The sequence below is a fragment of the Protopterus annectens genome, chromosome 11.part0 (genome assembly GCF_019279795.1).
Source record: "Protopterus annectens isolate FY-2018-M chromosome 11.part0, PAN1.0, whole genome shotgun sequence".
Classification (NCBI taxonomy): Eukaryota; Metazoa; Chordata; order Ceratodontiformes; family Protopteridae; genus Protopterus; species Protopterus annectens.
Window position 1 is genome coordinate 194,100,828 of NC_056745.1, and position 26,045 is coordinate 194,126,872.

Sequence of the window (26,045 nt, forward strand, 5' to 3'; positions counted from 1 at the left end):
CACACACACACACACACACACACACACACACACACACACACACACGGTTTCCCATCTTATCACACTCACAATCACACTCACCCATTCACCCATACACAGACATAAACACTCACCTATCCTACCTATTCTATAACTAAACTGCCTAGTGCAACCTCCCAGGCAGACAAAGGCTCACACATATACTCCCCTCTAAAATTACTTGTCCACTAAACTCCTCATCACATACCTCTGCTGCAATGGGTGAACACAAGCAGCTGATTGATTCTCTGAACACATGCATATTTAGCAAAGGTCACTCCCCTAGAATGACACATTTGCATTTAGCAGAGTCACAAATGTGAGCCCACTGCACTGTTGCAGATCTGTATGTAGAAGCACCATGGTAGGGCTGTCTCTGGATCAGAAATGGTTACCACAAGGTGTTAACCTTTCTGAATCAGTCCCATATTACAAAAACCTCTTACTGAAACTGCCCCTGTCTGAGTGCAGGTCACACACTCACGTTTATCCTCCAACAGGAAAGTGATCTGTGCACATCATCTGCTTTCTGATAGTTGGTAAACTAAAACTGGAGCTCCTTCATTGGAAACAAAGTACTTCTCTTACCAGGAGCATCCTTTATGTATGCAGATAATGGCCTTTTTGTATAATATGTTAAACAGTGGGCATCAGTTTGACTCCTGGAATTGTTTAATTCTGAGTTCAGGTGTACTTTAAGGTTGACCTCTAAGTTCTCTATTGTTTAGATAATTACCAATAATACCCTCCATATTTGACTCCCATGGCTGAGGTCCAGCAAAACTAGCTCTATCACCAGTAATATGGGGTGACATCCAATGAGAAGTACCCACTGAGTGCAAAGTTAACTTGTCCCATATTCTGACCTGTAGATGCTTTACGTTGTTTGATTGTTATTTTTTCCTCTGGCATGTATTTATTTTTTGGGCATCCTTCTATGTGGAGGTATTTATTTGCAATCTACAGATAGCTTCTCTAGTGCATTCTTGTGCTTCCTTCTCCGGGGCATACTCTAAGTGACTTTAAAATTCAACTTCAGACTATGACACAAGTAAACTGGTGTTAGTTATAGAACAGTGGATCAAGCAAGTGGCAAATAGTCTGCTAAAGTAAGTTTTTAATTAGTAAACCTGTGTCTTTAGCAGTTCATAAACGTAACATCTGAATATTGTCATGCAAACATCAGGCTACCTGAAACCACTGGAGATGTTACAGCTGACTTTGTCTTTCATTAGACCTGCTCTGTTATTTTTCTCTATATGATTAGATAGCAATCATCCCTGAAAAACAGTTTTCACACACATAATTTTTCAGTATACGGCTCATAATTTCAGTATATTTTCAGTCAACCTTAAAATTGGCTGATTATGTTTACTTTACTCCCACCAAAACACCTATATTGCAATTTTTCAGATGAGTGGTTCCAGTAAATGGACTTGACATTCACATAACTACAACAAATAAGTGGCAAAATTATACACATTTAACAGAACTCTACGGTTTCTTCATTGGGTTCTGTCAGTTTTCTTTCCTGTCATTCACTTTCTGGATCATCTATAATTTAATATTAGTTTCATAAATTGTTGACGTTAACAATTATTATTAGTATGTGTTGGTGATATGGAGAACTATAATTCAAGACATTGCTAATGGTAGAATATGGGTGAGGAATAAGCCCAAAAATGCATGTCAGATCTGATCAACAAAACAGTGGTTCACTAAACTGATTTACTGATTTTAAATAACAGGGTTTTAAGCAACACAGATACTTCTTTAAGTATTTCTTTATTTTGTATTAAAAATCCTTTTATGCAACAACTGCTGGTCCTACATTAGATCTGTGATGTTATCTTCTTGTAACAAACTCCACTGCAAAATCCTTTAGTTTTAATATATTAAGTGCATTGGGCAGTCCCTCCTCCAAAAATGGCATCTGTAGTAAGTCATTTTGGTTTAATTCAGAGAAAATGGACTTCATGTCCTAGTCACAAAAAGTGCCTCTGGTTTATTGTAAAGGATCTGGTACTTCGGGTTCCTATATCCAAGTGAATGCTATAAGCACTGCATCGAAGCATGAGGAAATGGTGGGATTATTTAAGACTTTGTGTTCACTTCCCTGATTACGACTTTGTTGTACAAAGTTCTGACTGATAATGGTGTAAACAAATTTTAAATAAATAAATAAATAAAGTAATTAAATTAATAAATATATGTAAATTTAGGTTCATTATTCTGGCAACAGTTGCAAGCTGAGAACTGGGGTATCAACTAGCTTTGGGAACAGGAAGTGCTTCTTTTGATAAAATCAATCGACATTGGTAGGCCCATTTCCCTTCTGCTGCACTACTAAAACTGTGTCCAGAAAAATGTCAGCAAGAAATCAGATATTACCATATTACAAGTTTTATAATAAAAATGATTAGCCAAGGACCCAAACCAAACAGCATCAATGAGAGTGAAAAGAAGGTATTCATCACTGCGGGAAAGAAGCAAGAGTGACCCCGAACTGCTGGACAATAGTACACTTCCGAAATATTTAAAGTACACGTACTCCCACTTAAGCAATACGAATATTTTCATAAACAACTAAGCAAAAAAAAAAAAAAAGACAAGGTTATATTTGCTTTCTCAGATTTTCAGAGCATGTGGCTTGATTGAAGGAACTCATGGTTCTGAATGAGTTCCTTATCAGTCAGATAGAGACAAGCCACTTAAAAATTACTGATTTAGAGTATACTGGGAAGTTCTCTGATCTTCACATAATTAGAGTAAAAGATATTGACAAAGGCATGCAAATAACAGTATACCTTCACAAGTTAGTGTACTTGCTGTTAACTTCAGGCTGACACACATTCAGAGGGCACATATGTCCATGATCCCTAAGTCAACATCATCATAACAGAAACTACAGCCCATTATAGAGCAGATTGTCATAGAAGCAAAGGGTGGATATGCTGAAGACAGTGCAGGCTTCTACACCACTAACCCACAAGGTACTTAATACCTCTGTTGATAAATACTAGCCCAAACTGTTAAGAAAGGGGAGGAAATTGCCTAAACCTCTCATCTAGAAACTTAAAAAAACCCCAAAAAACAGATTAAGTGCTCATTAAGCTATCCATATACTCTGCTTGTGAAGACACAGCAAGGAATGATGAATTGCATAGGCCTAAAGAGGGCATTCAGGATACTTTAGAATCAGGGCCTTCTGTCATCAGATGTGAATATGGAGACTGCAGTTTTGGAACCAGGGCCTTCTGTCATCAGATGTAAATATGTAGACTACAGATTTAGAACCAGGGCCTTCTGTCTTCAAATGTAAATATAGAGACTATAGATTTAGAACCAGGGCCTTCTGTCATCAGATGTAAATATGGAAACTACAGTTTTATAACCATGGTCTTCTGCCATCAGATGTAAATATGAAGACTATAGTTTTAGAACCAGGGCCTTCTGTCATCAGATATAAAGATGCAGACCACAGTTTTAAAATCAGGGCTTTTTGTCATCAGATATAAATATGGAGACTAAGGTTTTAGAACCAGGGCCTTCTATCATCAGATGTAAAGACAGAGACTATAGTTTTAGAATCAGGGTCTACTGTCATCAGATGTAAAGATGGAGACTATACCTTTAGAACCAGGGCCATCTGTCATCAGATGTAAATATGGAGAATGTAGTTTTAGAGCCAGGGCCTTCTGTCATTAGATGTAAAGATGGAGACTATAGTTTAAGAACCAGGGCCTTCTGTCATCAGATGTAAAGATGGAGACTATAGTTTTAGAACCAGGGCTTTCTGTCATCAGATTTAAAGATGGAGAGTAGAGTTTTAGAACCAGGGCCTTCTGTCTTCAGATGTAAATATAGAGACTATAGATTTAGAACCAGGGCCTTCTGTCATCAGATGTAAATATGGAAACTACAGTTTTATAACCATGGTCTTCTGCCATCAGATGTAAATATGGAGACTATAGTTTTAGAACCAGGGCCTTCTGTCATCAGATATAAAGATGCAGACCACAGTTTTAAAACCATGGCTTTTTGTCATCAGATATAAATATGGAGACTAAGGTTTTAGAACCAGGGCCTTCTATCATCAGATGTAAAGACAGAGACTATAGTTTTAGAATCAAGGTCTTCTGTCATCAGATGTAAAGATGGAGACTATACTTTTAGAACCAGGGCCATCTGTCATCAGATGTAAATATGGAGACTCTAGTTTTAGAACCAGGGCCTTCTGTCATCAGATGTAAAGATGGAGACTACAGTTTTAGAACCAGGGTCTTTCATCAGCAGATGTAAAGATGGAGACTATAGTGGATGCACCAACAGTGAATCCTGAATTCCTCCCTCAGACTCCTATGAAGGAACCTCTCCTAAAGCAGCAATTGAAGATGAGTCCTTGGGCTGTGAAAAACAGCTCCAGAAAGTTAAATTAGGTGACAACAAACCCATGCTGTAGGTGCAGTGATGGATGTTATCATACCCTTTGGCTCATAACTTGTGTCTAGACATGGTAATTTCATAGTATAGATAGTTATAAAATAATATTTTCAAAGACTTTATGTAGGGATGCTACCAGTGATGTTAGTCATACTTAACTTCCTTTCTATTTTGTACATTGCAATTTCCTGTCATCACTTTTGTTGAAGTTGTTATGGGGGGGGGGGCTGACTGAAGGTTTGTTGGGGTAGAAGATCCTCTACTTCAGTTGTTTCTGGTGGGATAGTACATTGACCTTTTCCTATTATCTGTTAAGTTAAATCACACTTTCATAGCTTTTATGTGGCTACTGTACAACAAAAGATGGATGGAAACTGATAATGGGTCTTGGTCTGACCTTTTACATTCCTCACTGACGGTTGGTGGACAGAATGGATGTTTCACTTCAAGTTAGATCTGGGTAGAATTATCCTCTAGATACATGGCCATTTAAGTTCCATTGAATGGCACCCAATTCATTTTCCATCCAGGAGTGAGAGTGCTGGCTATCCTTTTACTGAACAGGAGTGCAGTCACTCCATGGAAAGCGGCCTGAAGAAAGGTGGAGCTGCTGGGGGGATAGACTCCTTTAGTCACTGCTGGTATTGATGGTCATATGGTGGCTAGCAGGTCCTCATGGAATATTATTTTATAGCTGTGTGTCCAATATCTTTAGAAGCACCTTAGTGAAAATATGTATAAATAACTTAAAGGGGCACATTGAAAGCAGGCAATTACTTGCCACGGCAGTTTTGAAGAACTTGTCACTGGAATAGTGAAGAGCCACCGAGGGGCTGTATTTTTCTCCCATTAGATTGTAGGCACAGAGGTGTACTCGGAAGGGATGAGAGCAGGGGCCCTGACGGATAATCTGTTCAACTCCGTAAGGTATCAGGAACTGCATTAGCATTGATCTAGACAGTATTAGGAGCACAGAGGGGGACGTTTTCAGGAAATGTATACTTCCTTATCTGTTTAAAGTCAAGGAATAAAATGGCCATGGCCTTCATCTTAACTCTCACAAAGATTTAAAAGGCAACCTAGATCTGTCCACAGCAATATAAATTTTTCAAGGCTGCAGGAAGGAGACAAGACATGAGGCTGAGTTATCAGTTCATACATATGTACACCTTAAACTGGAAGTAATATATCTTCTATATTTCCCACAGCCCTCAGGGTGATGATAAAGATTTGTAGTGTATTTGTTTACTTTTCTTCCTTTCCAAGGAAGGTACAGTGTGCTATCTGATGTTGGGAGCACCTCTTTTATCTGTCTCTCTACTAATTGGGACCATCACGTGTCCTCTGCATAGGAAGAAAGCATTTATGCATGAATTACTGTATACAGTTTGTTGTTTGACCACTACAGAGTTTGTTGCTATATTATTGCTGTCAGACAATTATCTCTAAAAGAAGAGAATGGTTTCGCACGTGAGATATCGACATGTCTAGTGAGATATCGACATGTCTAGAGATCAGTCAAGGACAACACTCCTGCACTTAAATATGATGCTACTCAATATATGATGCATTGTTCATTGGCTTCATTTTATTACCACAAGAAACGTTAACATAAGCTGCTTTCAAAAGCCAGATAGGGGACCCAAGATACTCTTCCATATGAATTGACAGAATTCAGGAAAACGATAAACTAGGCAGATTTGGATATAGGTTGGTGGCATCTTTGACACACAGTGAGGCAAGAGGAGGGCAGGGCAATATTTGTCACCTTCTCTACAAGAATTGTAGGTTACATACAATGCACATGACACTGGAGTCCAGAGAGCTTTATGTGGTAATTGTTGGAATATCTAACCATGGCGCTCCTTTTATATATCATTTCAGCATCAACTCCTAACACAGTTCTCCTGCAGTTATCTGAGTTTGCAGTGGGCAATGTTATTTTGCGAGTAGATTTCAAATGTTTAATAATCAGGGTAATATAAATTTCCTTAGTAAGCCAAAATGTTTAAGCTTACTTCAGGAGTCAACGGAACTTATAGATGGGTAGGCATAGTTCATTTATTAGACTTCCCTATTTTTGTTCACTATTTTTATGTCTAAATACACACACACACACACACACACACACACACACACACACACACACACACACACAAACATGCACATGTAAATAAATACATAAGCTCACACAAAACACATATGCATGTACCATTCATTTCATGGTTAAAAGTGATTTGGCAAGTAATTTGCATACAAATCCCAGGGGAAGAACATAGTTTTCATTATCTTTCTGCATTTAACATCTTTATAAAATCTAATAATATTATTTTACAGCACCTTATATTGAAGCAAACAAAGCTGGCATGACTGAGGCATGGCATGCTTGTAAATAACTGAGGATTATTATATCGATAAACCTAAAAGCAGACAGCATACTTTTTTGATATACCAAACATGTCTTTAGTGTGAAAAATAGAAAGGTGTCATTATCATCTTCTTCTTCTTTCAGCTTTTCCCGGTTAGGCATCGCTACAGCAGATCACCTGTCTGCTTATGATTGGTAGTGGAGTTTTACAGTGTCGAGTTGCCAGTCCGGCGCACAACCTTCCACAGAAGGCACACACACACACGCACTCACACCTAGGGCCAATTTAGAGTGTGCAATTCAAAGGCATCATTATATAATGTGGAAAAAATGTTCTATTACTTGTGTTTCTTCTTGATATTAATGACATTTAAATGAAAATAATTCTGATCCTGAAATTGAAACTATGATTTGTTAGTGCAGGCTGGATATGACTAGTGAAACATGTTATAATCCTATCAGCAAAATAAAAATAAAAATAAAAATAAAATACAATGTGAAAAACTTACAGAAGAGGCTATTATTTAAATCAGACTCTAAGAACAAGGATATGTGTTTGACAAGGTAGGCTCAGATCAACTGTTTTCTGGATAAATCTGAAATTTGCCTTAAACCACAGACAAAATAAAATATCAGTAAGGTGTAGATTATGCACGAATTTGTGAAATATATAAACATTGTTTGGCATAATAGCATGGTTAGATGATAAAGTGGGAAATGTTTAGCTGAATGAGAGTTTGGATCAATGTTTTTGACTGCTGGAACCAGAGTTTGGAATAAGTAGTGCAGAATTAGTGAAGGAAGAAAACTGGAATAAAAGTATATTAAAGTTTTATAGGAGCTGTTGAAGTACTGCTGCTCTGTTATGTTCCTGAATAATTATAATGGGATCAGGTTACAGAATAAAAACACGGCTTGCCATCACCCCCCCCCCCCCCCACACACACACACACACAAACACACACTCTGTAAAAAACATGTACCAGAGTTAAGATAAGAGCACTCTTCCAACTTTATTTAAGCACATGCAGGAGCTGGACTGTCCACAAAGGTTCCTTACGAAAAGAATACATGAGTAAACGCAATGTTCTATGCTGATTACCTCAGTATCATACAGACTTCTGAGAGGTGATCTTTGCTTGGTGCACAAGGCAGCCCTGGACCCTGTTCTGATGAAACTTTTGCTTATCTGCAAAACAAACAGCATCAGAACTACTAAATCAAAATACCAACATTTTGCTTGTGAAATAAATAGTTAGAGATGTTGAAGAGGCAGATATGTTTCTTGGAGAATTCCCATTCTGTGGAACAGGCTCCCCAGCCCTATTTACTTGGACCAATGGATGGGTAATCAGAAATTCACCCCTAGTCTGGTCCTTATGTCTCTGATTGACAGAGGCAGTTAGTAAATCATCTCATATATAAATCAAATCTGTGGGTCACATTTAGGTTACATGGCTAGGCTTATAGGGCCCTAGTGGTTGTTAGCCTAGTATACACCTATGAACCTACAAGATTCAGAACCTGAAGAACTTAAGGGATTTTTTGTTTGTTAACATAAAGAGAGAGGAGAGAACAAGCTTTACCTGTTAATTGATTAAGGAGAATGCATACCTGCAATAGAACAGTTCATTGAAGACAAGTAATACCTATTGTTTGTGCAGTGATTGAGTTTATTTTTAATGTATTTATTTGTTAAACAGGTATGTGATCCAGTCACATGTTCACTCTTTTCAGTCATAACTAGGGCGATAAGAGAAAGCCCAAATGTAATATATATATTTGGACAGTTCTGAATAACTAATTTAGTCAATGATATTTTGGGATCTGAGAGTAAACTTGGATGTTTGAGGATAGTAACAAGAGGTCTAGGCTAAAGTCTGGACCACGGAGCTGACAGGCAGTTACTTTAGCCACTGAACCACAAATGCTAGCTTATCGATTAGATTCATAGGCAAATACTGGGCCATCAGTCAGCAGACTAGTTTGAGCTCAGCCAATAACCAGGCATGAGGCTCAAATCTTGTAGCTTGTATGTGTGAAGTAAAGTCCTTAACAATTATGCCAACCTCGCCCTCAGCCCCTCCCACCTTCCATTTTAACTTGTATAACTTGTCAGAAAATGTCATACCTGAAGATTTAAATATTTATTTGAGTCTTAACTTAATTAACTTATTCCTTGTTTTACATTTCCACAAGCTATTTTAATTAACACAACTATCCGCATAATATAAAACATAAATGTACTTAAATGAACTATATTTTACTGTATTCTGGATTTGCTTGACTGAGAGCCCTGGTCATGCTGAAAGCATTTTGCAGACCAGTCCACCTACCCATTAAACAAAAAGAAAAATAAATAAATGAAAATAAAGCACATACAATGATAGTGTGTAGACACAATTGTGTCACTAAAAGAAAGTTAATTGTTTTAACTTCAGATTCTTATTTAGTCATATTCATCAAGTTTAATAGAATGTAGGCACACTGGTACAAAGAATAATATTGTCTCACAGCAAGTCCAAGGCACTTATTGGCTGGGGTGTCTTATAGGTGGGATTTGCACATCCTTTCTGAGTTTGCATGGGTTTTCTCTGGGTGCTCTGGCTTCCTTCCACATTGCAAACACATGTAGCCAGTGGATAAGGGGGAGGGTCCCTTGGTGTACATATGCATGTAACAGAGAAGAAAACCATAGCATCATTCCTCTGAAGCCCCCTTTCATGTGCATGTAACACAGATAAATACCATAGCATCGTACCTCTGAATCCCCCTTTCATGTGCATGTAACACAGATAAATACCATAGCATCGTACCTCTGAATCTCCCTTTGCCTTGTAAACTCCAGAGATAGTAGTAGCTGCCCATGAGGTCACTCCAGGAGACAGATGAGATTCATAAACCAAGAAATGAGGATGATCTGTGATACTCATTTACCTGTAAAGGTACTGTATCTGGCTTGTGCTCTTTGCATTATGAACAATGAAAATTTGTCATTCGTCAGACAACTTTAGTATATACACATTTCTGAACCTAATAGTATAAGTAGTATATACATATATCTATATCTAACTACACACACACACACACACACACACACACATATATATATGTAAATATATATATATATATATATATATATATATATATATATATATATATATATATATATATATACACACACACATACATATACATAGCTATGCTTACTACAGCTGGAGACCATGTTTGTAAATCAGTTTTATACTGTAGAGGTTTCTTTTACTTTATTCTTCATTTTCTGCTTGCAGTACCCCTTTTTAATTTTGCATTTTTTGCCTGCTTTGTTGTTCTTGTGTTTTCTGCATCCAATACCCTTTCAGGAAAATTGCACTTCATTACATCCAGTCTGAGTTGCCTCGTCTCCAGCTTTATTTTATGACATCTATTCAGAAAATATTTTCTCTGGTAAAAAAGTAAATGTTTGCCCATATTCTTTAGGTATACCAATGAGGTATTTGAACATTTCTAGGAATATTCCCTCTTGATCACACCCTCTGACACACTGTGCCCAGGATGGATGCACCTTTTAATCCACCATTAATACATTACTGGAGAGTATATATACTAGCTCCATGGATGTGACTCCTACGAGTATTTCCTCTTCTCTGAAATGTGGCAATTTTAGAATTAGTGGAATATAAATGGCAGGGTTATGTGGCTTGAAGCTGCTCCATGTTAGGGAACGTGCTCTGTAAAAACATACCTTAGTGGTGCAATAGTGCATTTTGAAATTCACTGTTGTTTTTTAATCATAGTTGCAGAAGTATAGCTTTTTGTGATAGGAAGATTCAGAATGTGTAAGCTTTCAGTAACCAGCTACCACAGTAAAGATGCAACATCTTAATGTGTTGTTTGGGGATGTTTTATATGAAACTGTGGTACATGTTAACTGCTTTGACTTAGAATTTCAAGATACTATGATCCTCAATAATTATATAAAGCAGGCTGTAAACAATGTTATTAGAGCAGTCCTTGATTCATCCTATACAGAATAGATTAAAGTATTTTCCTGCATGTTGGAATCTACTCTGATGAAGAGTTCTGTCAAGAGAAGAAGAAGAGTTCTGTCCAGGGGAGACCACTCTGTCAACTTTCATGCAGCTTTTATGGACATTTTTATACTTATGTGATAAAAAATAAATCAGCCATTCAAATGATTAAAACTATTGAACCGAGCACTTGCTTTCTTTTTTATCTCATCTACCTAACGTTATTTACCATGTCTTGAACATAATCAGCATACCCTTGTATGGGCAATATGTCAATACCTGTTCTTGAATTTTTGTTTATAAAATTTGAAAGCAATGTTGGTGAGCAAGTACCTTAGGGGGAGTAAAGAGATCATAGGTCTACCAGTGCATCAAAAATAGTGAAACAGAGACTAACTCTTAATAATTTCTATTTAAAGCAGGTACCATCAGCCATGTGGGCATGCCTTCGTTGAAGGTTGGGCGTCGGGCTGGCAACTCGACATCATAAAAACTAACTGCCAGTCATTAGCGGACCAGAGTTCCGCTGTGGCGACCCCTAACCGGGAAAAGCTGAAAGACAAACAACAACAACAACCATCAGCCATGATATTGTGATACTAAAGACCTATTCTAATCCTAACATGTGGTATAATGAAGAATGTCTGTCACAGTCAGGGCAGCTTTATATATTTTATAGATTAATAGGTAAATATTATCTTCACATTTTCAAAATTAAGAAGTAGAAATCTAGTATGTAGAGAGAAACCACAGTCATATAAGTAAACTGTTGTCTGTACATGTTTTTGGAGATGCTATAAACTTAGAAGACTTAGAAGTAGTTTCTGTAAATGACAAATACTTTCATATACAAAGCAGGCTTTCATAGTAAGAGTTAAACTATAATTTGTTAACGCCTTCTGAGAGTAAGGCAGCTGCCAGTGGTTGGCAGGTAATAGCTAATTAATCTGATTTCAGTCAAGTATGAGCTATTTTAGACAGCCCAGCCATGTAGGCATCAGTATTGCTCCCTCTATGTATTTGGTTTTCCAGTCCATTTCTTAACTGGAGCACTTTTGGTTAGGTTCCCACATGTCCTTCCTGTGACCATATATATTTTTTATCTTGCTGGAAGTTCTGCTTCCTTCCCATGTTCCTAAGACATGTTGCAGGTGAACTGGTGACCCTCCCAAATTGCTCACAGGTATAAATGCTATGTGTATGTGACTGTGAGAGTATGTCTTTAAATAGACTGGCATTCTGTTCAGGATTACTTTCTCAATGTTGTGCCCACTGAGTGCTGGGATACAGTCCCACTCTCCCATAGCACTGAACTGGAGAATGTTTCAGAGAATGAATGGCCTTCTTTTCTTATGGGCGTAATTGCCGTGCATGGCAAGATTTTTTTTTCTAATTTATCCTGTTTCTTATAATATATCATCATGATATTTGTCACTGTTCCTGGAATATATGTCACTGTTGCTGGAATTTTGTTGATGCAAGGATTACCACTACATTCCAAATCTGTATCCTTATTCAAAATAAAAGTGAAATACAAAGATGTCCTCCAAAACCATGTTAGAATATGAAATGCCTGTTGGCTGTGGGTACTACATAATGTGTCTTGAAAATTACATCAGTGGCAAGAATAAACACTGTTCACTTAGAACAAGTTAGACAACATGGAATGAACCTTGTTTCGTAAAGTGATGCTTTGAAGTTGAACTTAGAGATGTGAATCTGCTTCCTATATTATGCAGTTTATCAAATTATCTTTAATGCCTTTAACTTCATAACAACAGTCTATACCTTCCTTCATCTTTCACATCACCACATGACTACTGTTCTAATTTGTCCTTGTTTTATTACGCAGCAGCCTTTCACAGAATGTATAAATTCCTTAGTATAAGTAAACAAATATCCTGGCTACTTCCTTACAACCTAATTTATTTTGACCTCGCATAGGGATCCTTAATAGAATGTATTCTGTCAAGATATGCAAGTGTTCTCTGAAAGTGGAAAACGTAATACATAAACCATTCAACTAAGTACTTCATTGCAATACATGTTTATGAAATCAGTGCAAATGCCCAGCTGTAAAGAACACTCATAGTTCTCTCCACTGAAAATCTTTGTAAAGCAGACAGTGTTGCCACTGGAACTGAAATAATTTTCCTATCCTCCAAGGAAAAAAAAACACAAACTCATACCAAAAAGGACCCGTCATGTGGTGCTTAGTTTACTTTGTCCACCTCAGTGCACATAGTCTAGAATCCATAAAAACGTTATTATATGCAAATAAATAGTTACAATATTTCTTTCTGCAGAGTGTAACAAAGTCCCCTACTAGTATTGCACAGTGGAAATCATGCCGCTGCATTGATACCACCAGTGGGTTTCAAAGCTATAATCTTAAACTCACTTAATGCAAACAGAATTGCAATTTCTTCTTAAATTCCTGTACTGTCTTTTCAAAGCAGGATAGGATTCAAAGCAAGCATCTCAAAATAAGTTATATTCTAAAGAGTAACAGCACATTATGTGAAAACACAGTGCTGTCACAGGTAAGATCTCAGCTATACTAAACTCCGCGACCCACTAGAGTATCGACGACTGCTCATTAGAGGGTTAGGAGGACAATACTGATGAGGGTGATTATAAGGTGGAGGTGGTGGAGGAAGAGGTGGCTGATGGGTAGTCTTCAAAGGAGTTCCTTGAATTCTACTTCCTAGAGACCGCACAGGTGTAGAAGCAGTGGAGCGAATGGCCTGATGCACAGGAGTCTGGAAAAAGGCTGACTCTAACTGATCTTGGCCTGGCTTGTCAAGGACGATTACTTTGACGATTTGCTGGCACTGTACAAGGGTTTCTGAAACTGGTTCCTTCACAGACGATGTTACAGCTGGGATGTCCATTTCTGTGAGGTTAAGAAAGGTGTTCTGATGCTTTCCACTGTCTCGATTCTCGACTGTGCTGTGCTGATACGTCTGGAGCCTGTTGTGAATTGACACCTAGTTTAGAAACAGTTAAAGACAGCATTAAATGTTACAAGACATTTCTGTTCTAACTATCCCGAGGAAATATAGGGTTCTTATGGGCCTACAGCTATGTCCTTCCATAGAGACGTGCTATGAACTGAATAAGGAAAAAGTGTTACACAAAAATACTTTATAGTAATACACAAATTTTGCCCGAAGAATTAATGCAGTCTGTCACATTTGTTTTACAAATATTATCTTAAATTTCAGTTTTGATTACAGACAATTAGAACATAAATTTCTGTTTGCATATTATGAAATCCACTCATTTTTACTTAATGTTATCCATTTGTCAAAATAATTGCAAAATGTAGTGCTTTAGAAATCTTTGTTTTGCAAAGCCCTGCATTGATTCTGGTGACATAAATGCATATATGTTGGTGGGACACACATAATGGTTCAGAATGTAATGTGATGGAACTCATGAAATTATTTGAAATATAGCTGACAGATATCAAGGTGACTACAGCATATAGTTAGCCTTGCATCTTGTCTTATGTGGCTTACTACTTCCAACCAAAGGAAAAAGGAGATTCAGAACCTGAAACAGAGGCTTTGCATGATTTACTTAAAGTGTTTCCAATTATTAAAACATACTTTTCTTCTAACAGTGCATATATATCTAAGCAATAATCTATGACTTTGCATGGGTAAATCCTGATATACCCACAAATAGGAGTGGACAGTTTGTTTGACATAATGATGCTATTTAAGAAATAAATTGCTTATCTTTCTTAAATAACATCTTTGTATAAAGGTGCTGGTGTTCCTCTGTGTTTTTCCGTCTTTACTGATATGCTGAGCATATGTATGGCTTGTGTTCCCAAGCTTTCGCAATACATCAGTGCAGTACATTGTAGTGCAGGAGAATTTATGGAGAAAGGACAATCACTGTTCCTTTTTTGTTTGTTTAATTTTTAAAAAGTCAAGATTTTATGAGGGACAGTGGAGAAATACAAGGAAAATCAGGTATGTTATTGTTTCTTTAGTGTTGAAAAATGTACCTGATTCTTCTTGTATTTTGCTGTCCCTGATCATATGCCATTAGAAAGTCTGGCCATTCAGTGGTACTTCAGCCTTTTTCCTCTTGTCATATGCTCAATTTACAGTGGGCACACTGGTTGGGCTGTCTAGTTAGAGTGCTCATTTTTGAATCGTAATGAGTGGAAGTTGTAAAATAATACCACTGTTTTAGGTTTTCTGAAGGCTGTAACAGTTTTGTTATGAATCTCCTTCAAAATAATTTGCTCCAATATTCTTCTTCTTTCAATACTGTCAGTTTCTAAAACCAGAGAAAATTCCATAGTCATCTATAACAGTGCTGTATTCTTATCATAGCTGTATGTTTTCCTTGAAGAGGATAAATGTAATAAATATACTAGAAAGTCAGACTGCAACTTATGTGTTAGAGAAAATCAGTTTAAAAATATCTAGTAGTTGCTCAGACAACTGAAAATACCTTTTGAAGTCATCTCAGAGGTACCCTGAATAGATTTTATCTCTGACACAGTGATCTGAGTTTAGAAATGGACCTGTGACTCTAAGCATCTTTCTAGGATGGGCAGAAGGAAAGTAAATCAATGCATACTGGACCATAGTGGAAACCTAAAGCTGTGTGTGTATGTGTGTGTGAGTGTGTGTGTGTGTGTGTGTGTGTGTGTGTGTGTGTGTGTGTGTGTGTGTGTGTGTGTGTGTGTGTGTGTGTCTATTCATGAATCATTACTGTGGGAGAAAATCAGATACAGCAATATGTGCTATACTGCACCCTCTCTTCGCTGCCTCTCCCTTACAGGAGGTGATTCCAAAGTCAAAGACCCAATAACCTCCATTGCTCATTGCAAATGTGAATAAAAAAGAGGGTTGGGGAAAAATGTCAATGACATAACACAGTGCAGACATTGCTTGGTGACTCTAGAGGCTGATTTGTGAGAACTACCACTGGGTAAGTATTAATACTGTGGAGTGGGCACACTGATAGAGCAAAGGACTACAGGATCTTCTTCTTCTTTCGGCTGCTTCCGTCAGGGGTCACCACAGCAGATCAACTGTTTCCATTTCTTCCTGTCCTCTGCATCTTGCTCTGTCACACCAACCACCTGCATGTCCTCTCTCACCACATCCATAAACCTTATCTTAGGCCTTCCTCTTTTCCTGTTACCTGGCAGCTTCATCCTTAGCATCTTTTTCTCAATACACTCTGCATTCCTCCTCAGCACATGTCCAAACCAATGTAATCTTGCCTCTCTGGCTTTGTCTCCAAACCTTCCAACCTGGGCTGACCCTCTAATATACTTATTCCTAATCTTGTCCACCATCGTCACACCCAGTGCAAATCTTAGCATCTTCAACTCTGCTACGTCAAGCTCTGACTTCTGCCTTTTTGTCAATGCCACTGTCTCCAACCCATATAACATAGCTGGTCTCACTACCCTCTTGTAGACCTTCCCTTTCACTATTACTGGTACTCGTCTGTCACAAATCACTCCTGACACTCTTCTCCACCCAACCCACCTTGCCTGTACTCTCTTCTTGACCTCTCTTCCACACTCACCATTACTCTGAACTGTTGATCCCAAGTATTTAAACTCATCCACCTTCACCACCTCTACTCCCTGCATTCCTCACCATTCCTCTATCCTACCTCTCATTCACGCACATATATTCTGTCTTAGTCCTGCTGGCCTTCATTTCTCTTCTCTCTAGAGCATATCTCCACCTATCCAGGGTCTCCTCCACCTGTTCCCTACTCTCACTACAGATCGCAATGTCATCTGCAAACACCATAGTCCCTGTCTGATCTCATCTGTCAACCTGTCCATCACCTTACAAATAAGAAAGGGCTCAGAGCTGAACCTTGATGCAATCCCACCTCCACCATAAACACATCCATCACTCTCACCGCAGACCTCACCGCTGTCACACTACCCTCGTACATATCCTGTACCACTTTTACATACTTCTCTGACACTCCCGACTTCCTCATACAATACCACAACTCCTGTCTAGGCACTCTGTCATATGCTTTCTCTAAAGCCACAGAGACACAATGCAATTCCTTCTGACATTCTCTGTACTTCTCCATCAACACTCTCAAAGCAAACGTTGCATCTGTAGTGCTCTTTCCTGGCATGAAACCATACTGCTGATCACTAATCATCACCTCCCTTCTTAACCTAACTTACACAACTCTTTCCCATAACTTCATGCTGTGACTGATCAATTTAATCCCTCTGTAGTTACTACAGCTCTGCACATCACCCTTATTCTTAAAAATCTGTACCAAAACACTTTTTCTCCATTCCTCAGGCATCCTCTCACTTTCCAAAATTTCATTAAACAATCTAGTTAAAAACTCCACTGCCATTTCACCTAAACACCTCCATGCTTCCACAGGTATGTCTTCTGGACCAACAGCCTTTCTGTTCCTTATCTTCTTCATGGCTATCCTTACTTCCTCCTTGCTAATCCACTGCTCTTCATGATTCACTTACCACACATCATCCAACCTGCTCTCCCTCTCATTCTCTTCATTCATCAGCCCCTCAAAGTACTCTTTCCATCTGCTGAACACACTCTCCACGCTTGTGAGTACATTTCCCTCATTATCCTTTATCACCCTTACCTGCTGCACATCTTTACTAGCTCGGTCCCTCTTTCTAGCCAATCGGTACAGGTCCTTTTCTCCCTCCTTAGAGTCCAACCTTTTATACAACTCGTCATACGCCTTATCCTTAGCCTTCGCCACCTCTCTCTTTGCCATGCACCTCATCTCCTTATTCTCTTATCTACTTTCTTCATCTCTCTCTGACAATCCCACTTCTTCTTTGAAAACCTCTTTCTCTGTATACTCTCCTGTACTTCTTCATTGCACCACCAGGTCTCCTTGTCATCCTTCCTCTTTCCAGATGTCACACCAAGCACCTTTCTAGCCATCTCTCTTACTAGCTCTGCTGTAGTTACCCAGCTATTCGGAACATCACCTCACAATTACCATTTTTCAATTTCCACCATTTGATCCTTGGTGCTGCCCTCACACTCATCCTCCTCTTCTTGATCACCAATGTCATCCTACAAATCACCATCGTATGCTGCCTAACTACACTTTCCCCTGCCACCACTTTGCAGTCTCCAATCTCCTTCAGACTGGCCCTTCTACATAAGATATAATCCACCTGTGTACATCTTCCTCCACTCTTGTATGTCACCCTATGCTCCTCCCCCTTGTTAAAATACATATTCAACACAGCCATGTCTATCCTTTTCGCAAAATCCACTACCATCTGACCTTCTGCATTCCTTTGCCTAACACCATACCTACCCATCACTTCCTCATCCCCGCTGTTCCCTTCACCAACATGCCCAGTGAAATCTGCTCCAGTCACCAGTCTCTCACCCTTGGGTACAGTCATCACCACTTCATCCAACTCACTCCAAAATTTTTCTTTCTCATCCATTGCACACCCAACTTGTGGAGCATATGCACTAACAACATTCATCATTACACCATCAATTTCCAGCTTCATAAACATCACTATCCAACACTCTTTTCACCTCCAAAACACTCTTAGCATACTGTTCCTTCAGGATAATGCCTACACCATTTCTCCTCCCATCCCCACCATGATAAAACAATTTGAACCCACCTCCGATACACCTAGCCTTGCTCCCCTTCCATCTGGTCTCTTGCACACACAATATACCAACCTTCCTTCGGTCCATCATATCAGCTAGCTCTCAACCTATACCAGTCATACTGCCAACATTCAAAGTTCTGACCCTCACTATCACAGTCCTAGCCTTTACCTGCCTTCGGCCATGCCTTCCGGCTCTTCTCCTCATCAAAGGACTACAGGATGAAAAACAAAATTCAAAAAATAAATGAAGGAAATTCTCATCATGCTATGTGTTCTGACTGTAAAGATGATCATTGGTTGTGTTGTTCTAGTGCTTGATTCTGAGTCTCCAAATAATTGCAAGAGTCAGAGAAAGTGTTCTATTATACAATGACCCCCCATTAATATTCTAAAATGTGCACACTGATTGGTCAGCATGCATGTTGTAAATCAGAGATATACTAATGGAAAAAGGTCCAGTTGCCCGGACTTTTTCCATTAGTACAAGTCTTTTTTTACAGCAATGGAGAACGCAAGATTTCTGTTGCACACTGTCTCGCCATGTTAAAGGAGTTTAACATAGCGAGACAGCTTTAAAAAAAGTAACGGAGATCTTCCTTTCTCCGTTGCTTTTTCAAAGCTGTCTCGCTATGTTAAATGGGTTGAACATAGTGAGGCAGCTTTAAAAAATAGCAAAGGAGATTTTCTGTTGCTTTTTTTAAAGCTGTCTCGCTATGTTAAACTCCTTTAACATAGCGAGACACTTTGTAAAAAGCAACGGAGATCTTGCTTTCTCCGTTGCCTGTTTTAAAGTAGTCTCGCTATGTTAAACTCCTTTAATATAGTGAGACAGTTTGTAAAAAGCAATGGAGATCTTGCTTTCTCCATTGCTTCCACCCATAGCTGTGATGTACTGCATAAGCATACGTATGCGCAGTACATCAGAACTGCCACAGAATACCAGACAGCTGTGGAAAGGCAGCAAGGAGGCATTATACAATGCCATTATTTAAGAAAAGTAATTATTTTTTTTCTTAAATAATGTCATTGTATAATAGCAATAACTCACTTCTGGGTGTGGGTAATGCTGGATTTACCCATGGTTGTCTTTGTTTGGTCACTTGGGCTTCGCCCTCATGACCAAACCACCCCAACTGTGGGTAAATCCAGCATTACCCACACCCAGGCATGGGTTATTGCTATAGTATCTCATTACAGAAAGGGTGGCTATTTCTGAGATGAATATTTCAAAGGTGCTTACGTTTTAAAAAGGAATAGGAAAAGGAAAAACAGCAGGCAAGGAAGACGTGTCTTCTGCAAAAGAGTGCACTGAATACCGATTGCTACTCAGGCTAGTAACTGTTGTTTTCATTATTTCGTAAAATAAGCTGCACAAATGGGAAGCACATCCTATCTATTAGAAAGGAAAGTGAACTGGACGTGAGTCTTGAAGAAGTTTCCTGACAAAATAACATTTTTTAAATGAAAGTACATCCAGATTATGCCATGTAATGAATATGAAGCATTGGCCATGGACTGTGCAACATCTATGCATGTTATCTACGTAGTCACATTTCTTTCTAGATAGTAGGATGCTGTGCAATGACACCTCTATGATTGTTTGTGAGTATTAAAAATGTGGTCTTTTCAAATGTGGTCACAACAAGGGAAATTCATTACGGAAATAAACTATCTTCTCTGTCCTTCATAAAGGATAAAACTAAAATGCCAGCAACTATAGATATAATTCCATTGTCTTTCCTTTGGTCAGGCTAATACAGCAAATGGTACTTAGGCAAACTGACAATTTCTTTTATTTTCAGGGGCTAATTGCTGCCTCCCAGTGTGGCTTCAGGCCAGTGTATGGCCTGGAGTCAGTACAACACTCAATAAAACTACTGATCAAGTCTTACAGATCCCATATAAAGGAAATGCCTGGCATGCTTTCTCAGCATTTGAAAGGCACCTGGTGCATTTAGTTTCTATAATACTGTATGGACACTGCTTCAGCCTGTGCTCTACCACCTGGATGGATAACTACCTCATCAGGTAGGACTTGGAGATTAGGATGAAACACTGATATCTCTGCACTGTTAACTATGATTAAGGGCACATGGCTCTGTAGGTGTACAGGGATAGAGCCTCAACTACAAGCCAGGTGACATGAGTTTGGCTACTAGCTTTGACAGCTACTGGAACTTGAATGGGTCAAAGAAGAATGACAAAGTGCTGCCTGCTCACCTACTCGGTGAAAGGAGGATGTGGGACGTTCTGAGGGTACACAGTGATACTGTTACCATGATAACAATTTATGCTGCCACTGCTGTAGGTAGATGGGTAGAGGGATATAACACCATGTAGGTGGGGGCATATTCTTCACAGTGTCATTGCATATCTTTCATAGTGTCATTGCATATCTTTCATAGTGTCATTGCATACCCACCTAGGTACCATCAGCTCAGAACATCAGAAGGACGTAGGGCTTATGAGAAAACAGCAGCTGCCTACAGTATGATGGCCGGGCTTCTCAGCTTGTCTACTGCAGTTGTGAGAGGTCTCATCACCTCATGGCCATTGACTAGGAGGAAAAAGGCCTTTTGAGCAATGTACCATAACTGGGGTAGCCCTCCCAAAAATGTGATCACCTGAGGGGGAAGCCTGCATTATGAAGTTACCAGTAGCAGGCAAAAATGAATTCAGAAAGACATAAATGGTGTCTACATCTTATGGTAACCATTTCGGATTTAGAAACAGACCTTGCACTTAATCAATGAATCAATAAAATAAAAAAGGGTCTTCCTTCAGAGTTATATTACAATCCAAGTTCTAAACCATCCTTCAAATGCTTGAAAGCTGTCTCAGTAAAAAGCCAAAGTACTTCTCATCTCTCCTCTAAAATCAATCAGAAAAACACCTGGAAATTCAGAAAGAAGCACAGTGCTGACAATAACTGCTGCAATAAAAAGAGTCAGTTTACACTATGTGGCAATTTGAATTCAGAGACACATTAAGTGCAAGGAGGAAAGGCCTCATTATCAGCTAATCTATATGTCTCTGAATTGCAGTCAACTACCCCAAGTGCAAATTATCACTTTTGTATGGTAGCTATTGGTGGCCCCTGCATCGAGTTATCACCTTCTCCATTCACTCTGTCACACACATGCACCCATATTCAAACACACACACACACACACACACACACACACACACACACACACACACACACACACACACACACACACACACACACACACACACACACACCATATCTCTTAGCTGTCACTGAGTTGACAGAACATCCCTGATGTCTCTTTGTATTGTTTCATCCCTGCCCTAATTATATTTTCTTTCCTCTTAATGGGTATACAGTGAATTGTGATGCTAGACCTGTTGCTCTATTAACGTTTTAAGTGTGTCTCAGTAATAATTTAAAGAGTTGCCCTGACATCATCTAAAGTTCTTCTCAGCTTTGAACTGACACGTCTCCTCACCCAGACACACTCCTGCTGTTGCTAGTTGTAGGCACTCTTTCCCTCATAACTCATTGCCTGTTGCACTCATTGAGTCATACCAGACATTAGAGTTTCATACTTGGTATTATGTAAAATAACCCTGGCTACCCTAACTGATTAGTTAGCACAGTGGGGTAATGCTAGTGGTCTCTGTCTTATTTGTGGAGAGTTTGAAAGCACCCCCTCCCATTTATTTACTTTACACTAAAAAAATCAGTTAGGTTTTCAAGTAAACCCGATGTCTAGTGGTAGTACAGAGGACTAATATCCTTGGTGGAAGGGTACAGGGTTTGAATCCTTTTTAGTACTTTTAGGTCTTGCTATGTAGATGATCTGTGGTGCCTAGTGTTCCCCTTGACCCACATCATTCTTCTTTAGTTTTCTGTGCGCCTTTAATGCTTGATATGAAGAGTATTCCCGGTATCTAGTATTTCCCAATCTTCTAGTATTTGCTCATTACTCTAGGGAACTGTGGAGATGTGACAACACACACACACACACACACACACACACACACACACACACACACACACACACACACACACACACACGTTACCTATCTCCTAACAACCCCACTACTGTGATCTCCCAAGTAGACACACACTCAAACATACACTCACACGTGCAGCGCTATACACACATATATCCCCCAACACTACCTGTCTGTTAAACTCCCCAGCACTTGCCTTTTACTGTGATGGGTGAAGATGAGATTTTGGCTGTGTTACTTTATGTAGCAGAGCGATTCTCTGAATTGCTCAGGTGCATAAATGCCTTAATGCAGGCAATTCCAGAGGAGCTCACATGACTAATTAGCAAATGACTGCCCCACGGAATCTCTTATTAACATTTAGTGTGGCCACAGAAACAGACATCTGTGGTCCTGCACATCTTCATGCTATAGCACAGTGGTAGGTATGTTTCTTAATCAGAAATAGTTACCATGAGATGCAGACACCCTGTCTGTCTTGCAGTAACCCTTATGAATTGGCCCCACACTCCTGTTTGAATATTAAAAGGTATACATTTTGATCAGCAACTTACCTCTGCTTCACAGGTGCAAAAACTTCACAAAAGTAGCACTCAATCAACTTAGGTTAGCATGCAAATACTCTCACCTAGCACCAAGAAAATCAAATAATATTCTAGCCCAAAGCTAACTTTGGGCTCCTAAAAACAGAAATGGCTGACTTCACGGCACCCATGCAATTGGAGAACAGCTGCATGACCACTGAATCATACACTAATGCCCTGTATGAACATGTACACAAATGCATGGATCTCGCCATACCCAATAGAACCAAGACGCTCTCCTCCAAAAAAAGGAAGCCAATCTTGTGGTCCCCTGCCATAAACAAACTCTACAACAGAAGGAGGAAACTGATGAGGAATAAGGTGAAGTCCAAAGACTGGAAAACCTCCCTTATCAGGCTCAACAAAAAGTTGAGATAACTCAATAAATCCTCTAAAGCTAGCTATGAAAACAGAATTGCAGCAGATAGTAAAGACAACCACAAGACCTTCTATAGTTATGTAAAGAATCTCCATGGCAATACCCAGATTTGCTCAGAGCTGTTGCACAATGGCACCTCCTATACCGTGCCAACAAATATTGCCAATACATTGGCCAACAAATTTTGTGCCAACTTTACCCCTCTCTGCCCCCAAAGGACCAATCACAATATCAGTAGATTGCCAGGCACCCAGTATTACTGCTGCACAGGTTAAAACAGCACTGTTCAAGGCCAAGAATACAGCTTCTATGGGACCTGACAATATCCCTGGCTGTGTTCTACATGAACTACAGAGTGAACTGGCACCTCACCTGTGTGCTCTGTTCAATCACAGCCTCACCTCAGGCTTTGTCCCTACTGAATTGTGCACTGCTATAGTCATCCCTCTCCACAAAGGAGGAGAGACTACAGACCCTGGGAACTATCGGCCCATTAGCCTGACAAGTCTGATATGCAAAGCTATGGAATGCATCATCATGGACCTAATAAACAAAGGTATAGGGAACCTCCAAACTCTGGGTCCCACACAGTTTGGTTTTGTGAAGGGTAGATCATGCCTGCTCAACCTGGTCGACTTCTTTGAATCAGTCACCAAAGCTGTGGATGAAGGCAAGGTGGTTCATACAGCCTACCTTGATCTGGCCAATGCCTTTGATACCATTCCCCACTCAGGAATCATAGAAAAACTCACTAAGCTAGGCATCAACCCCTATATCACTAGGTGAGTTGGAAATTGGATCACAGATAGAACCCACAGTGTGAAAGTAGCTGACTCCAAGTCAGACTGCCGACCAGTCATGAGTGGAGACCCACAGGGTTCGGTCTTGGATTATCTCCTGTTTGATGTCTACTTCTCTGAAGTCCAGGCCAACACAAAAGGACTCTGGCTGACAAAGTTCACAGATGATCGCAAGTTGGGAGCCATAATTAACTCCCTAAGTGATGTTGACATCCTGCAGACAGGCCTCATTGAGACCAATGACTGGTGTCAGAACCATGGCTTTAAGCTCAATGCCAAAAAATGTGTCATCATCCCCTTTGGGAGAAACCCGGTTCCCATGAATTGCCACATCAATGGTAGTCCACTGAACACAGAAGGCGTCATAAGAGATCTGGGAACACAGGTTGACAGCAACCTCTCTTTTGACCACCACATTGCCACTGTGGTCAGAAAGTCCTTCTATATGGCACATCTCATTACTAAGGGTTTTGCATTCAGGAAGAAAGAGGTCATTGTCTCCCTCTACTCTTCCCTCATTAGGCCAATCATCGAATACAATGCCCCATTTGGCATGTATCTCACTAGACACCTACAACAACTGGAGAGGCTGCAAAAATACCTCACAAAGAGGATCTTAGGCCTTAAACACTTGTCCTATATGGACAGACTCAAAAAACTCCAACTATTCTCTGTCTCATATCGCCTGCTTAGAGGTGATCTCTGCTTGACTTACAAAGCCATGTCTGACTCAGCTCTGTTAGAAATGCTACATCTAAAGAAATCCCAATCCCTCCATACTACACACTCCAAAGACCTCAACCTCATTACCACAAACAACAGAACAATCTGGAGGAACAGGTTCATAACCCACAGACTGCCCATGCTATGGAATAGATTTTCCATACATGTCAAGCGGAGCACCTCACTGGCCCTCTTCAAGAGAGATCTTGATGAGTGGATGGGAAATAGAAAATTCACCCCGGGGATCACTCCAGTGGCTCTACTTGACAGAGGCACTGGGAACTAAGGTCGGGTGGCACAATGCCAGGGTAATACTATGGGCTCGGCTTGTAAAGGCTCCAGGGCCATTAGCCTAGTACACACCTATGAACCTATGAACCTATAAGTGATAATGCCCAAAATAGAATGTTTGTTTGTCTTTCGGCTTTTCCCGGTTAGGGGTTGCCACAGCAGAACTCCAGTCCGCTAATGATTGGCAGTAGATTTTTATGAACACCGAGGTGCCAGCTCGATGTCCAACCTTCAATGAAGGTACACCCATTTATGCATGTCTTTTGAATGCCATCTAACCGCGGGGAGGGCATCCAGACTCCACACAAAAGGCACTCCCCGCACTTCAGCCGAGAATCGAACGGGAGAACCTCTTGCTGTGAGGCAACAACGCTTCTGCTGCACCAACGCAGTAATGCCCAAAATAGAATACTGTCCATAATTAACTGCTTTAACATTTATGCAAAACAACCACATTATGCAAGTGACAGAAGACAAGATCTGTGGATTCAAAATCCTGGGTGGGTCCAGAAAATATCACTCTATCGCTATAGAACACGAGAAAGAGAGAATAATATTGCTGGAATTGAATTCATCTTCAAATCTTGGTGAGTACTTTTATGTGATGGACCCTGTTTTCACAAAATCTCACCAATATGGTACTGATATATAGACTGTATCTTATATAGAATATATCGTGGAAAGAGGTAGGTTACAAAATTAAAAAGACAGATGGGTACACAAGCCCCAGGATAAAAAAAAGTGCATAATCATGTTGTGTGCACTGGTACCAGGAC

At 39.6% G+C, this 26,045-nt stretch overlaps 1 protein-coding gene across 1 annotated transcript in view; it reads right to left on the minus strand.

Moving 5' to 3' along the window:
- Window positions 1–11,417: 11,417 nt before the first annotated feature.
- Window positions 11,418–26,045, minus strand: part of IQSEC3 (IQ motif and Sec7 domain ArfGEF 3) — a 3,183,686-nt gene continuing 3,169,058 nt past the window's right edge. Inside the window, exon 15 of the mRNA XM_044087614.1 lies at window positions 11,418–13,850. Within this exon, the coding sequence (XP_043943549.1) occupies window positions 13,416–13,850 (435 nt within the window). The 3' untranslated portion in view covers window positions 11,418–13,415. The remainder of the gene's footprint in view (window positions 13,851–26,045) is intronic.